Source organism: Oreochromis aureus, linkage group 7 (genome assembly GCF_013358895.1).
Source record: "Oreochromis aureus strain Israel breed Guangdong linkage group 7, ZZ_aureus, whole genome shotgun sequence".
In the NCBI taxonomy this organism is placed as follows: domain Eukaryota; kingdom Metazoa; phylum Chordata; class Actinopteri; order Cichliformes; family Cichlidae; genus Oreochromis; species Oreochromis aureus.
In genome coordinates, this window is record NC_052948.1 from 29,323,547 (window position 1) to 29,338,468 (window position 14,922).

Genomic DNA, 14,922 nt, shown 5'->3' on the forward strand with positions numbered 1-14,922 from the left:
TAATAAAATATAAAGAAACATAACTTAGTATTTGTCTTAATTTGCAGAATGTTTGATTTGCCGGCAACAGAACGCTTACACAAACAAACCCGGGATAGTGAGTGAAGCAATGTTACTTGACAAATAGCAAATCATAGCAAATACATAGAAACAGAATAATGTGTACAATGTGCAAAATAAAGTAAACACATATGGGACAAATGGAGAGCTTTACAACTGCTCCTCCACTTTGTCACACTCCCCCCTTAAGGCACTCACTCCTCCATGGAACAAGACAGAAAATCAGCCACCACATTCTTATGCCCTGGTCTATACTGGATCCTGAAACGAAATGGCTGTAGGGACAGATACCATCTAGTGATTCTGGCATTAGAGTCTTTCGTTCTGTTCATCCATTGTAATGCACGATGGTCAGTCTCCAAAACAAACTCATCACCCATTAGATAGTACTTTAATGTATCCAGAGCCCATTTGATTGCCAGTGCCTCTTTCTCAATAGTGGAATATTTCATTTCCCTAGGAAAGAGCTTATGGCTTATATACACCACTGGTCGTTTATTCTCACCCTGCAGCAACACTGCTCCAAGTCCTTCTCCGGAAGCATCCGTCTGCAACGTGAATGGCTGGGTAAAATCCGGGTACTGCAAAACAGGTTCACTACACAAACAGTTTTTAAGATCAACAAAAGCAGCATCACACTCTGCAGTCCATTTAACCTTTGTGGGGCTGGATTTATGAGTAAAGTCACTAAGGACCGCTGCCCTGGCAGAAAAGTTAGGGATGAAGCGGCGATACCACCAAGCCAGACCCAAAAAGGATTTCACTTTCCGTTTGGTTGTAGGAGGTGGGTAGGCACTCAGAGCTTCAATCTTTGACACCTGAGGGCGGATGACCCCCACCCCCGATGACGTAACCCAAGTACTCCACCTCAGACTTAGCAATGTGACATTTGTGTGCATTTATGACAAGTCCAGCTCTCTTAATCTGTTGGAAGACATCAGAAAGGTGCTGAACATGATCCTCCCATGTCTCACTAAACACCACAATGTCATCAATGTATGCTGCGGCGTACCCATCTGCACCTCTCAAAACTTCGTCCACCAACCTCTGAAATGTGGCTGGTGCACCATGCAGACCAAAAGGCATTGTTCTAAAATGGTAAAGTCCACTGGGAACTCTAAAAGTTGTCAAATCTTTCGAAGACTCAGTCAAAGGTACTTACCAGTAGCCCTTGCAAAGGTCTAGTGTTGTAAGATATGTAGCGTTCCCTAAGCGCTCAATCAGTTCCTCTACTCTTGGCATCGGATAAGCATCAAAAGCAGAAACAGCATTGAGTTTAGAGAAATCCACACAAAATCTCTGTTTAGAGTCATTTTTCTTTTTACTAGCACCACTGGACTACACCACTCACCTCTAGATGGCTCAATGACTTCCATGTCAAGCATGTCTTCCACCTCTTGTTTTAATGCTGGCATCAGCTTTGCAGGAACCCGTGAGGTAGTGTCCCTAATAGGTTTTTGATTGGGACAGTGGAGTCGTATCTCATGTTGGATGAGATTGGTGCAACCTGGTTTGGTGCTAAAAAGATCAGCAGGCATAATTGCTTTCAACTCTTCCTGTTGTTTGGAAGTAAGATGACTCACATCAGGAACTGGCTGTTGACCTGCTGGAGAAGGAAAGAACAGCTCCCATGGTTCCTCCTTTTCGACCACGGCTCGGGCCCAACACTCTAGCGAAGATGCTGGCCGATCAAACCATTCTTTCAACAAATTTACATGAAATATTTGATGCTTCTTGCGACGCTCAGGCATGTTTAGTTCATAGGTAACTGGACCCACTTTCCTACTGATTGCATACGGTCCCTGCCACTTGGCAAGGAGACTGTTCTCAGATGATGGAAGAAGCAGCAAAACCTTTTGTCCCTCTTGGAAAATCCTCCTTCGAGCTGCCTTGTCATAACTCTGCTTCTGACGTTGTTGGACACCAACCAGATGAGTATTGGCCAGCTCTTGGAGCTCCTCAAGCTTATCTCTCATTTTCAGTACATATGAAAGAACATTGCATTGTTTTCTGGGATTTGGAGCCTCCCAAGCCTCTTTCAACACATCAAGGGGATCCCGGACAGCGTGGTCATACAAGAACTGGAAAGGAGAAAACCCTGTGGAAGCTTAAGGTACCTCTCTATAGGCAAATAGCAAGAAAGGAAGCCACTGGTCCCAATCTGCTCCTGTATCTTTCACAAACTTCCTCAACATAGCTTTAAGGGTTTTGTTGAAACGTTCAACAAGGCCATCTGTTTATGGGTGGTAGGGAGTTGTCTTAATACCTTTGATCCCCAGCAATCTATAGACTTCTCTCATGAAGTTAGATGTAAAGTTGGAGCCTCGATCAGTAATGATTTCTTTTGGGATGCCTACCCTCGAGAACATTTGTATTAAGCAGTTGGCAATCTGACGAGCTTTAACCTTTTTTAAGGGGAAAGCCTCGGGATATCTTGTAGCGTAGTCACACACTACCAAAATATACCTGTGCCCTGCACTGCTCCTCTCTAATGGGCCTATGATGTCCATCGCAACATGGGAGAATGGAGTGTCTATAACTGGCATAGGGATCAGGGGAGCCCTCTCACCTTTCCTTCCTGGTGCTATTAACTGACACTCTGGACAAGACTTGCAAAACTGCACAGTGTCTGTAAACTGCTGTGGCCAGTAAAATCTAGTTGACATACGAGAAAAGGTTTTGGCTTGACCCAGGTGTCCTGCCCAAGGGACTGAGTGAGCTAACTGCAGTACTGTGGATCTTAAACTCGTAGGCACAACCAACTGGTCTCCCACCCTACTGCGGTGATATAATAGCTCACCCTTTAGAAAAAATAGCTCTCTGCCTCTCAGTGACCTCTGTTGCATTTGTGACACTTTTTGAAAACAGGGGAGCTAAAGATGGATCCTCTTTGAAGCTGAGCTATTTCACCAGGTAAGACTGGTAATTCGTCACATTGTGGCACTGGAACTGGTTCAGTGAACTTTGTCCCCCTCACCTTAGCCTGTCGCCTCAGGGCTCTGCTCTTTCTTATGCGACCCTGACTTGATCCTTCAAAATCAGGAACATCACTGTTAGCGAATGGAAATTCACTCCAACCTACACCTTCTTCTGCGTGATGCTTATGTTTTGACCTGGTGACTGCTACCATGGACTCAGCTGTAACACTTGGGTTGATTTCCTCTCCCCTGGCTATCAGATCTCGCAAAATGGGAAGATCACGGCCCAACACGACCTGATATAATAGCAATGTAGTGGAGCGAAATCTGAGTCTGTAAGTCTCTGCACATATTTCAAACTTTTCAAGAACAGCTTTCTTCACCTTTATATAGTCCATAATCTCATCAATGTCCATGGCTACAAAAGCAGCTCGTGCCTTACCAGTGAGAAGTGGAGCAAGATGTAGTGCCCAATTCTCGTGTGGCCACTGGCATCCGCTTGCGATCCTCTCAAAAGTTGTTAGGTAATGCTCAATGTCTTCGTCCTCGTTAAAAGGCTGTATTTTAGACCCTTTCCAAGCTGGTGGTCTTGGCAGACTAAGTTGCTGTAGTGGCCTCCGTGACATTATATTGTGGCTGAGGCATTGCTGGATGCTCCGCAGTAGGCCTCAAACACGTCTCTGTGTCAGCTGTTGCACCTTCCAACAGCAGCTGGTGCTCTCGATGTTCTGATTGCACTTCCTGCTGGAGCTAAGTGAACTGGTGCTGAATTCTCCGTCAGCGATCTTCCTGCCGCTGCTTCTCCAGTTCCCATCGGGCCTCTCTGTCGCTTTGTTGCCTCATAAAACCACACAGGAGGTTAGAAAGTTCAGCAAGGTTATGCAGTTCAGTACCTTGCTCTTGCTCTGCTTCCTCTAGCTGACTGAGCACTGGAGGCTCCTCACTTGCAGAGTCCATTGACACTTGGTGCTTTTTTGGTCTTGCCCCTTTCTGCATTGCTGCTACCTACTGGCCTGGATCCCACTGCTGCCACCATTTGTGAAGTAGTCAGACTCGAACGTCAAGGAAGGTGGTAGGGAAGCAGACTAGGCAGGCATTTTAGATTTCCAAGGTGAGCAATTTATTTACAGTGAACTTAATATAATGTAACTTAACAAAACTTCCCCCCCCCCCCAAATCAATTCAATTAACAAAACTCAACATAACATGGCTCTGGTAACACAGCTCACCTCTCCTCTCTCTTGCATCTGGTAGAGACTGGCATTAAATAGGGCCATCAATTTCCCTCCAATTGCCCAGCCAGTACCACTCACTCAACTGAGGGATGTAAAACTCTACACAAATGATTTAAAACACAAAACCTCTACACACTTCTAATATGCACATTTACACAACTAAATGGCAATATTAACAAAAGGAAAACATTTAACAAATTCCTTTAAGCCTTAACACAAACAAAAGGAAGCATCTCTATGGAAAAAGAAACCCTCCACTTAGTTTGACCCGCTGATGTCATGTGTGACATCATCAGGATTTTAAAATGAGGAAATGCCAGGCGGGTGTTTCCCCACACCTGACCCTCATGAAAACTGAAAAGACAAACAAAGTAAGTATGAACAAATGACTTAATCTGTAACATAATAAAATATAAAGAAACATAACTTAGTATTTGTCTTAATTTGCAGAATGTTTGATTTGCCGGCAACAGAACGCTTACACAAACAAACCCGGGATAGTGAGTGAAGCAATGTTACTTGACAAATAGCAAATCATAGCAAATACATAGAAACAGAATAATGTGTACAATGTGCAAAATAAAGTAAACACATATGGGACAAATGGAGAGCTTTACAACTGCTCCTCCACTTTGTCACACTGCTTGGGTTCTCTCTGTGTACTCTGGCTTCCTTCCACAGCCCAAATATATGCAGTGAGTGGGGTTAGGTTAATTTGTAGTTCTAATTTGCCCATACGTGTGAATCTTTGTCTGTCTCTCTGTTTTAGCCGTGCAACAGGCTGGTGACCTATCCAGGTTATACCCTGCCTCTTACGCAATGGCTATTCATGGTAACTGGGAAAGGCTCCAGCCCCTGAACTAAAGTTCAGTTTATCATGCCACTTTTAATTTTACTCTTTAATAATTCCAACTTTAAAGGCAGCAAAAAGCTGCACTCTGTTATCACTAACTGAATTTTTCCTCTAAGTCAGGCAGTAACATAATATCTGAAAAATAAATAAAATACTGTGTGAAGTATACAATCTGAAATGGGTTGAAGTGGTATCAGGAGATCATTATTTATTTCTTTACCATACACAAGGTTTTTCCAGCTTTTACAAACTTGTATCTCAGAGCTGATGGTATTTGAACAATCTTGTACCGCAGAGCTGCTCTGGTTCCTTCATCCACTCTGCTTCTCATCTCCTCCAGTTTCTGGACCTTCTCTGTGTCTCCTTCTTCCTTCATCTTCTCAATCAGGAAGCCCAAGTGGACAATAGTGGACGCTGAATCAGCTTTCAGAGCGATCTGCTCCAGTTTGACAACATGTTGGTAGGATTCATCTAACCATTGTGACTTCTCTGCTGTCAACTGATTCATTTCCTTTTCCAGATTTTCCAGAAGAGTCAACTTTTTCTCACTTTCTGTTTTATTCTTTTCATACTTTTTTTTCATTTCTTCTTTGGTCCTCTGAACTCTCCTAGTTTGGGTCACATATCTCCACTTTTCTTTCACATGATCTGATGCAGGACACTTCCTGGTACATGAAGTACAGAGGCCTCCTTTCATGACCTCACAGTATTCAGGTCTCCAAGCCATTGTGCATCCAGGATAGTGACAGGTCTCCTCACAGATATTACAGCACACAGCTCCTACATAACCACCAAACAAAAAATGCCACTCAGTCTTGATTCGTTTTTTAAATTTGTAGACCTCAGGGAGTTCTATACTAAACTTCTCATTTTTCTTCATGTCATCTTCATGTTCCTTTAGAGCATCTTGAGTTTGCTTGATTTCGTTCTTTCTTTCCTCAATAAACGCAATTCTCTCGTGCAGGTTTTGGATGCAGGCGTTTAGTCTGATGCGTTCGTTCAGAACTTCAACTGTTCTCATCAGTTTCTGAGGGCTTGATTTTCCTAAAAAGTCAGCCAAACGACCAATTTCTTTCTGTGTAAATTCCCATGAATGTTTCAAAGCCTTAATTTCCTCCGTTCGCTGTTTATCCTGGCAGTTATTAAACAGGAAGTAAACAGGTTCATTTTTCTCATTTCTGGAACATTTAATGTTTGCCACTTTGAGAGTCTGAAGAGCATTTTCAGGTGTTCCTCCATCTGAGTGTGTGAAGAGAGCTACAATGTTTTTCTCCAGATTTTTTCCAAACAGAGACATCACCGAACTGAAGATGTACCTAAGTCGATCACTGAGTCTATTATCTGTTGCCTTCATCACCAGACCCACTGAATTAAGTTCATGAACTCCATCCTCTGATCGAAACAAGTCCAACAATCTCTGACTGATAATGTCATCATGTTCAGTACCACTGGTGTCTCCATATCCCGGAGTATCGATGATGGTCAGAGAGTAGGGCAGAGTTTTATCTTCAAAACCAAAGACCTCATACACGATCACATCTGATGTCTGACTGTCTGTTTGACTTCTCTTCTCCTCCTCTACGATCTGAAACCAGACTTCATCCTCCCACTTCACTCCCATGCTGTAGTTGAGCAGAGCGTTGATCAGAGTGGATTTTCCTGCTCCTGTTTCACCCACAAGTAAGATGGTTTTATTTATCTTGTATTGATTTTTTTCACCAACAGTCATTTTTGTCAAAGATCCAAACTTCTGTTTTTTTGTTCTCAGCTGGTAGACAGTAGGAGGTCCTGAATGCATCAGGAAACTGTTTGAGAGGATGTCTTCATATTGTGATGAGATGACACAAGTCCTGCAGAGAAAATGCAGATTATGTCCACTGTATACATTTACAGTAAGAACTTGTTCTTATAGTTCTTATTTGTAAACTGAACTGATATTTTTATGCTAAGGATCAAATTAGATTATTTTTTTTCTTTTACGCTGTCTGGGTTCTGTCTGGAAAGGAGATTTCATTCCTTAGTCAAACCTGACATAGATTGAGGAACAACGTGGTTTTCATCCTGGTCATGGAAGACTGGACCAGCTCTTTATTGGAAGGTACATGGGAGTTTGCTCAACTGGTCTACATTTTTTTGTGGACTTGGAGAATGCTAGCCTGTCATCCCCCCCCCCCCATTCACCAGGGAAGATACTAAAAGTGGCAGGTTAGCCTTCTTAGACTGTGAGATTTACATCTGTAATGGGGGACATTTAAAATGTTGGTGTGTACTGTAAACCTACGCATACAAATCAATATTTAAGGGTTGACTCTCATCACCCACTAGAGGACAAACTGGGTGTCATCAAAACACTACAACACAGAGCGAACACCATCTCCACAGACACAGCAGCCAGGGAAGCAGAAGAACATCACATCAAGAAGGCCTTGAGTAAATGTGGTTATCCCAGCTGGACATTTGTCAAAGCTGGGAAGGCGCCTAAAGAAAGCTCCAGACTGTCCAGGAGAGAAGGACAACTGGTGCCTAAGCGAAAACCCTCAGTGATCCCGTATGTGTCAGGAGTTTTAGAACAGTTGAGATGCATTTTTTCTAAACACCACGTCTCTGTGGTTTTTAAACCCCAAAACATGCTGCGCCAAAAATTGGTCCACCCCAACGATCGGGTCCCCGATACATACAGAGTAACATAGTGTAGGCCAGTTGGCCCGCGGTCCATTTTTAATTGGCCCGCAAGTAATTTTATAAATAGAATAGAATATGGCCGCACTTCAGCTTTTGCTTGAGTGTATTGCACTTCTTAGTTTTAACACCAGGGGGAGCTACTGTTGATCAAGGCAGTTGCTCCACCAAAAAGGACAATCACAGAAGAAATTTACCCCAAGTTACCAAATATGGCAGAACCAAAGAAGCGAAAGGTAGAAAGTGAATGCAGAAAATTTCAGACATGGTGGGAGAGTGAATATTTTTTCAAAGAATTCAAGGGGAAGTGTGTCTGTTTGATCTGCACTGAAACTGTGGCAGTTATGAAAGAGTATAATGTACAACGTCATTATGAAACCAAACATCAGGCCTATGCATCCTACACTGGTGCTGAGCGAGAGCAGATATTAAAGCAAAGGGTAGCTATCCTGCGGGGTCAGCAACAGTATTTTTCTCATTCTCAAAAGGTCCAGGAAAAGGCTCCAATAGCAACTATGAGGTCGCCCAACTCATCGCAAGACATGGCGAGCCTTTTTCAGATGAGACCTCATAAAACACTGCCTCGTTAAAGTCACCGAAATAATGTGCGCGGAAAAAGTGCAGGACTTCAACAACGTCAGCATGTCCAGAAATACAGTTGTGCCACGCACTGAAGACTGTCAGCCAACATTAAACTGCAACTGTCTGATAAAGCTGTGCTTTTGATTTTTACTCCATCGCATGCGATCCGAGCACTGATGCCACAGACGCCGCACAGCTGCTATTATTTTGCGGGGAGTGGACGAGAGCACGAGCGCTTTAGGTGAGTAAAAAATATATTCCACAGTACCCGTGTGTTAATAAGCATGCATGTGCAGGTACACATGCTTCAAATATCAATAATGCGCATCAATTCTGTCACTACCCTGCTTTTGCGCACCACTTTCTTATATGCGTTTTTCTTGTTAACACACAGAGTACACACCGCTGTGCACAGCGCACGCACACGCAAAGTCAGCTGATCTCATCTGATGCAGATCTGCTCCTTGATCAAGTGACATTTGTCCGGATTTTTGGCACGAGTGGCGTAAAATCAGCACCGCAGCTGGATGGCCCGATTTACATACCCAGCGCAGCTGATACTCACCAGAATAATTTACTAAAATTATATGGACTCATGTTATTAAGTCCAGTTCAGTCTGTTAATGTTGATAACTGTTTCAAACGAACGTTAACAGGTGTGTTGCTAAGTCTAAGAACTTAAATAACAAACTTGAAATGTACCCGTCCCATTTTCCCCTTTATTGTTTTTTCTCTGTGCTGTAAATCTTCTGTCCAAGAAGAAATCTGCTGCTGTTCTGAGAATGAGCTACCAAAGCTTTTTCTGAATAAATCAATAAAGATCCATTTATGGAGAGCTGTGATGAAGGCAGTTTTGTCTTTAATTATATTCAACAATATAACACATTCGACCACTTTTAAGTGATTTTTCTAACTTTAATACACTAAAGTTAAGGTTATATACCTAATTTCTAGTAAGTGGCCCAGCCCCTCCTATATTTTTATGTATGTGGCCCTCAGTGAAAAAAGTTTGGACACCCCTGGTGTACGCTGTTAAGTGCCAGGAGGATTGCCAGGATTTATACATCGGGGAAACCAAACAACCTCTGGCGAAGCGAATGGCACAACACAGAAGAACTACCTCGTCATACCAGCACTCTGCAGTCTATTTACACCTACAGGCCAGTGGACACTCTTTCAATAATGAGGATGTACACGTTCTGGACAGGGAGGAACGCTGGTTTGAGTGCAGAGTCAAGGAGGCCATTTAATTGAAAAAGAAAAGACCATCTCTGAATCAAGGAGGGGAACTAAGGGTACATCTTTCACCATCTTACAATGCTGTGATTGCAGCCATTCCCCAGCTCTCTGTGAATGGCAGTCATGGGCATTGATCAGTGATCAATAGTCATGACAATATGCATAACGATGAGCACGAAACTAAACTCACAGCTTATTGTTCAATTAGTGGGTTAGTTGGCCTAGTATCAGTCATTGTGCAAAAGGTAATGTTCATAAATTGGATACGTACAGTTGCTTGGATGAGTGACAAAACGTTTCTCCAACTGAAAACGCTACATCCAGTTGAACAGAATCAATATTTTGGTATCTCAGGATTTTGTTCACAAGTAAGGAGAGAGGAGAGCAGGAGATTGTTAGATGACCTGTACAGATTTAGATGCTGTACCAGTCAGTTGTGGGGAAGAAAGTCAGAGTAAAAGTGAGGTTGTCGATTTTTTGCTGATCTGCGTCCCTATCCTCATATATGGTCGTGACTTTTGGGTAGTGATTGAAAGGATGAGATTGTGGATACGGGTGGAGGGAATGACCTTTTGCCAAAGGTTGGCTGGTCTCTCCCTTAGAGAGAGGGCTCAGCTGGCCTAGGAACATGTATGTGTTCCCCCAGATAAGCTGGAGGAGGTAGCTAGAGAAAGGGAAGACTTCTCTGTTTAGGCAATCTGACCATGGATAAGTGGAAGAAAATGGATAGATTTTTAGTTTGAAAAATAAACTAAAATAACCAAACTGTTAATATTGTTTCAATCAATGTTATGTCACCTTGAGAGGAGAAAAAAAACTGATGTTGATTAAAAATGATTCACCAGTGATATTAATCTGTACAGTTTATTTGGTAATTAACATACTTGTACAGCAGTGCTTCTTTGGTTCCTTCATCCACTCTGCTTCTCATCTCCTCCAGTTTCTGGACCTTCTCTATGTCTGCTTTCTCCTTCATCTTCTCAATCAGGAAGTCTAAGTGGACAATAGTGGACGCTGAATCAGCTTTCAGAGCGATCTGCTCCAAAACAATAATATGTTGGTAGGACTCATCCAGCCATTGTGCCTTCTCCACTGTCAGCTGATTCATTTCCTTTTCCAGATTTTCCAAATGACTCAATGTTTTCTCAATTTCTGTTTGATCCTTCTTATCACTCTGTGTCATTTTTGCTTCTTTTTTCTGAACTTTTCTTATCCTGGTCACATATCTCCACTCTTCTTTTACATGATCTGTTACAGGACACTTTCCAGTACACGAAGTACAACGACCATCTATAAAAACTTCACAGTGAGTTAAAGCCATAATACATCCAGGATAGTGACAGTTCTCCTGACAGACTGTACAACTGACAGCTGCTTTAAAACCAGGACGACTCACTCTGATAAGTTCTTTATGTTTATAAACCTCAGCATCAAATGCAGTTAACTCATCATTCATCTCCATTTCTTCTTCATGTTCCTTCAGAGCTTCTTGAGTCTGTTTCATCTCTCTTTCTTTTACTTCAGTGAATTTGATTCTTTCTTGCAGGTTTTGGATGCAGGCTGTCAGTCTGATAAATTCCTTTGACGCTTCATGTGTTGTCTTTAGAGGTGTAGTTTTTTTCAGGAACACTGTGAACTTTCTCATTCCTTTCTCTGAGATTTCATAATCATGTTTGAGGTATTCTTCTTCTTCTTCTTCGTCTCCTCGAGCTTCGTGCTGACTGTTATTAAACGAGAAGTAAACAGGCTGATTCTTCTAATTTTTGGCACATTTAAATTTTGCAGATTCAAGAGCTTTAAAAGTGTTTCTAGGTCTTTTTCCATCTGAGTGTGTGATGAGAGCTACAATGTTTTTCTCCAGTGTTTTTTCAAAGAGAGACATCACTGAATCAAAGGCGTACGTTAGTTGTTCACTCAGTTGATTATCTGTCGCCTTCATCACCAGACCCACTGAATTAAGTTCATGAACTCCATCCTCTGATCCAAACAACTCCAATAATCGCTGACTGATGATGTCATCATGTTCAGCTCCCCTGGTGTCTCCAAATCCAGGAGTATCGATGATGGTCAGAGAGTAGGGCAGAGTTTGATCTTCAAAACCAAAGATCTCGTATACAATTGCACCTGATGTCTGACTTTGTGACTGCCTTTCATTTCTCTCCTCCTCTACGATCTGAAACCAGACTTCATCCTCCCACTTCACTCCCATGCTGTAGTTAAACAGAACGTTGACCAGAGTAGATTTTCCTGCTCCTGTTTTACCCACAAGTAAGATGGTTTTATTTGGTTTGTCTGGATTTTTTTCACCAACAGTCATTCTTGTCACAGTTGGAAACTTCTCTTTCTTTGGTCTCAGCTGGTAGACAGCAGGAGGTCCTGAACTGATCAGAACACTGTTGGAGATGATTACCTTGTATCTAGATGAGATGTTCCTGTAGAAAAATGGAAGAGTTCAATCCATGTTTAAACTTTATGTGCACACATTATTCTTTCTTATATGTGCTGTTGTGATATTTTCTAGTTCAAAGTTAGAGAAATATTAAAATAGAACCATGTACAGAATGGTGATGAACTGACGAAAGAACCTGAGCCCTTGACGTCAGCAGTGAGAAGTTTTTTGTTAAGTTGTGGTAGCTTCTCTTCATAGAGTCCTTGTTAGATTTAGAGTTGATTTTAAAACCCTTCTTATAACTCACAAAAACTTTAATGAAACAGCTCACTTTTGTGTTTTTATACAGGTTTTGTGACACATTGTTCCCTAGATTGATTTATGAAGCAATTTAAAGGTTTGATTCCTAAAGGAATCATAAAGAGTCATATTGTGTATTCAAACAGAGGAATCTGCTGAAAGGTGGGAACTTTGCAGACATGACAAAGTCAGTTTAAGATGTAACAGTAATGATGATACTTACATAGTCTGGATAAGATCTGGTACAGGCAGAGCCTGAGGTTTAGATGGCTGCTCTTTAGTTTCTGAAAATAAATAAAAATAAATTAACCTTAAACAGTCTGATTAATCTGACATAAATATAAATAAATATAGATATAATAATATAATATAATATAATATAATACAACTTAAATAAATAATACGACATATAAATACGATGTAGATTGGTAAGCAGTTTTTTTTTCAGTTCATTTGTTGCCGTGTTTTAAATCTAAGTACTGCTGACCATTGTTGCAGTTTCTATCTGGTTTCATTGGATATTTTGTCATGCAGATTGGAGCAGCCAGGGTTTGAACTACCAACCTTTCAATTACTAGCAGACCCAAGTCACAGCCACATACATCTGTAGGTCCACTATGAATGTATTAGCTGTTTTATTTTTCTAAATCTTTCCTGTGCAGCACTTCCTGTTAAATTGCTGCCCTGATACCCTCAGTGCCTCTGTCTAAATATAGACTGTTGACTGTGTTGTTCAGCCTGTTGTTCTAGAACACACTGACCTCTGTAATCTGAATGTAATAACCAGACTGATCTCAATGTGTAAAATAACTGTAAAATATTAATTTCTTAAGAAGTCCTCTAATTTCTGTTTGAGTACAGTTTTGGTTTCTCTACTCACCTGAGCTGCTCTGTGGTAAAGAAAAATCTATTATAAACTCCATGCTCTCTCTTCGCTGTCGATGTGAGGCCATTTTTAAAAAGTAGATCCAAAGTTTTACTCAGCAAAATCTCATTCTCTGACTGAAGACTGCAGAGCTGCAAGACTCTGCTGCCATCAACAACACAAACTGATCAGGATATTCTGCAAGAGAAAAATCATCAGAAACTTTCTCTGTCGTTACAGCTTTAAATATATTTTTTCCCCTTTCTCTTTTTTTCCGTCAGAGCAGTTGAAAATGTTGGATTTAAGCAGCTGATTAAAGTAACAGATCCTCTGTACCAGCTCCCTGGCCATAAACCTTTCCCCCGATACACACAGAGTACAGACAGACAGCTGAACAGCTGCAAACTGTATCATATTCACCACACATTGGATTTGTGGTCACGTTGCATATCACATGAACCTCACTGCTCACTTCACTGAGACAGTTCTGCACTTCCTGTCCAGCACTGAACAGGAAGTGCAAACCACAGCTGAGTGACTATGTCAATTTTCCAAATTTACTAATTTGTTTGTTTGAAAGCTTATTTCATTTTAACAGAGGATATATCCACCATTATTTTAAATGAATGTTTACTTTAGTTTTGTGTATTCACATGATTTTGAAACTGACCCAAGAATTAGTTATCCATTTTATTTGTATTCTGTAATGGCAATGCATACACACACACACACACACACACACACACACACACACACACACACACACACACACACACACACACACACAAACACACACAAACACACACAAACACACAAACAGAAACACTGGTGTTCTTGACCACCTTTGGTGGTGTCTCTCATCAGGTCTTGGGGACTGTTACAGTATATTTGGCTCAGATGTTGCTGTACAATATCCCAGACACTTGGTTGTGTCTCTCAGTGTACGCTCTCCAGTTAGCCTCCGGGTACTTTTGTAGTCTGCAACTCGGGTCCTGTCGACTGTGGCAGACTCCTGCCTCTGTGGATAGGGTCCTTAGGGCCTGTCCGCAATCAGAACATTTGTTCTGTCCTTTAAGTCGGGTTTTTCTAGCCAGTGATAGGATTTCTTGATGTCACTTCCTCTATCTGTCGACTGTACATTGCATCCAGGGGCTTGGTCATCCATTAATGTTCCTCTACCTGTTTGTCATTACTCTCTGTCTTCAGCTATTTGAAGGTAAAGATAAAAAAAAAAAATACAGTTCAAAAATAGATCAAACAAAAGGGGACAGCAATAAGAACCATTCAAATTTTTAGGTGTAACCGGTGTGTTCCTGCGTTGTGTCTGACACTGACAAAGAAAGGTAAAAGAAAGAAAGATCTCCAAGTAAATAACTTGCCCGCTCCAGCTCCTACGACCAAATACAAACAGTGGGGAAGAGGGTTAGCTCAATACTAATGCTAGTGTTAACGGCGCCTAAAACACATTTGTGGCACACACATACTACACCAGTGGTTCCCAAACTTTTTTGCTAGCCCCCCCCCTGTTTTACAAGAAAAATGTTCTCTCCCCCCCCCGCCTCCACCGCCGCGCACACACTAGTGATGGGATTTCCGGCTCTTTTTAGAGAGCCGGCTCTTTCGGCTCCGAACCGGCTCTTCAGGTTGTTTTGTTGCTTTAATTAATTTATTATTAACAATAATATAAAATTATGCACAAAAGGAATTACTAATGTAAAAAAAAAAAGTGGTTTTATTTATATATGTTTAAATATAAATATATGTGGTGGCCCCTAGAGACAAAACACGTAAGAAACAACTCC

General features: G+C 41.6%; 1 protein-coding gene across 1 annotated transcript; it reads right to left on the bottom strand.

The window, feature by feature from the left end:
- Positions 1–4,471: 4,471 nt before the first annotated feature.
- Positions 4,472–13,460, bottom strand: LOC116327373. Its single transcript, XM_039614736.1, has 4 exons — positions 13,136–13,460; positions 12,479–12,539; positions 10,451–11,998; positions 4,472–6,916 (listed from the first exon to the last, which is right to left on the bottom strand). Exons 3-4 carry the CDS (start codon positions 11,209–11,211, stop codon positions 5,275–5,277), a joined length of 2,403 nt encoding a protein of 800 aa, XP_039470670.1. The 5' UTR covers positions 11,212–11,998; positions 12,479–12,539; positions 13,136–13,460; the 3' UTR covers positions 4,472–5,274.
- Positions 13,461–14,922: the final 1,462 nt, after the last annotated feature.

Coding starts and splice junctions, on each gene's coding strand:
- LOC116327373 (XM_039614736.1), bottom strand. CDS start 11,211: ATGAGAAAGTTCACAGTGTTCCTGAAAAAAACTACACCTCTAAAGACA. Junction 6,917..10,450: donor AAAGAAGCACTGCTGTACAA/GTATGTTAATTA, acceptor TTTTCTCTGCAG/GACTTGTGTCATCTCATCAC.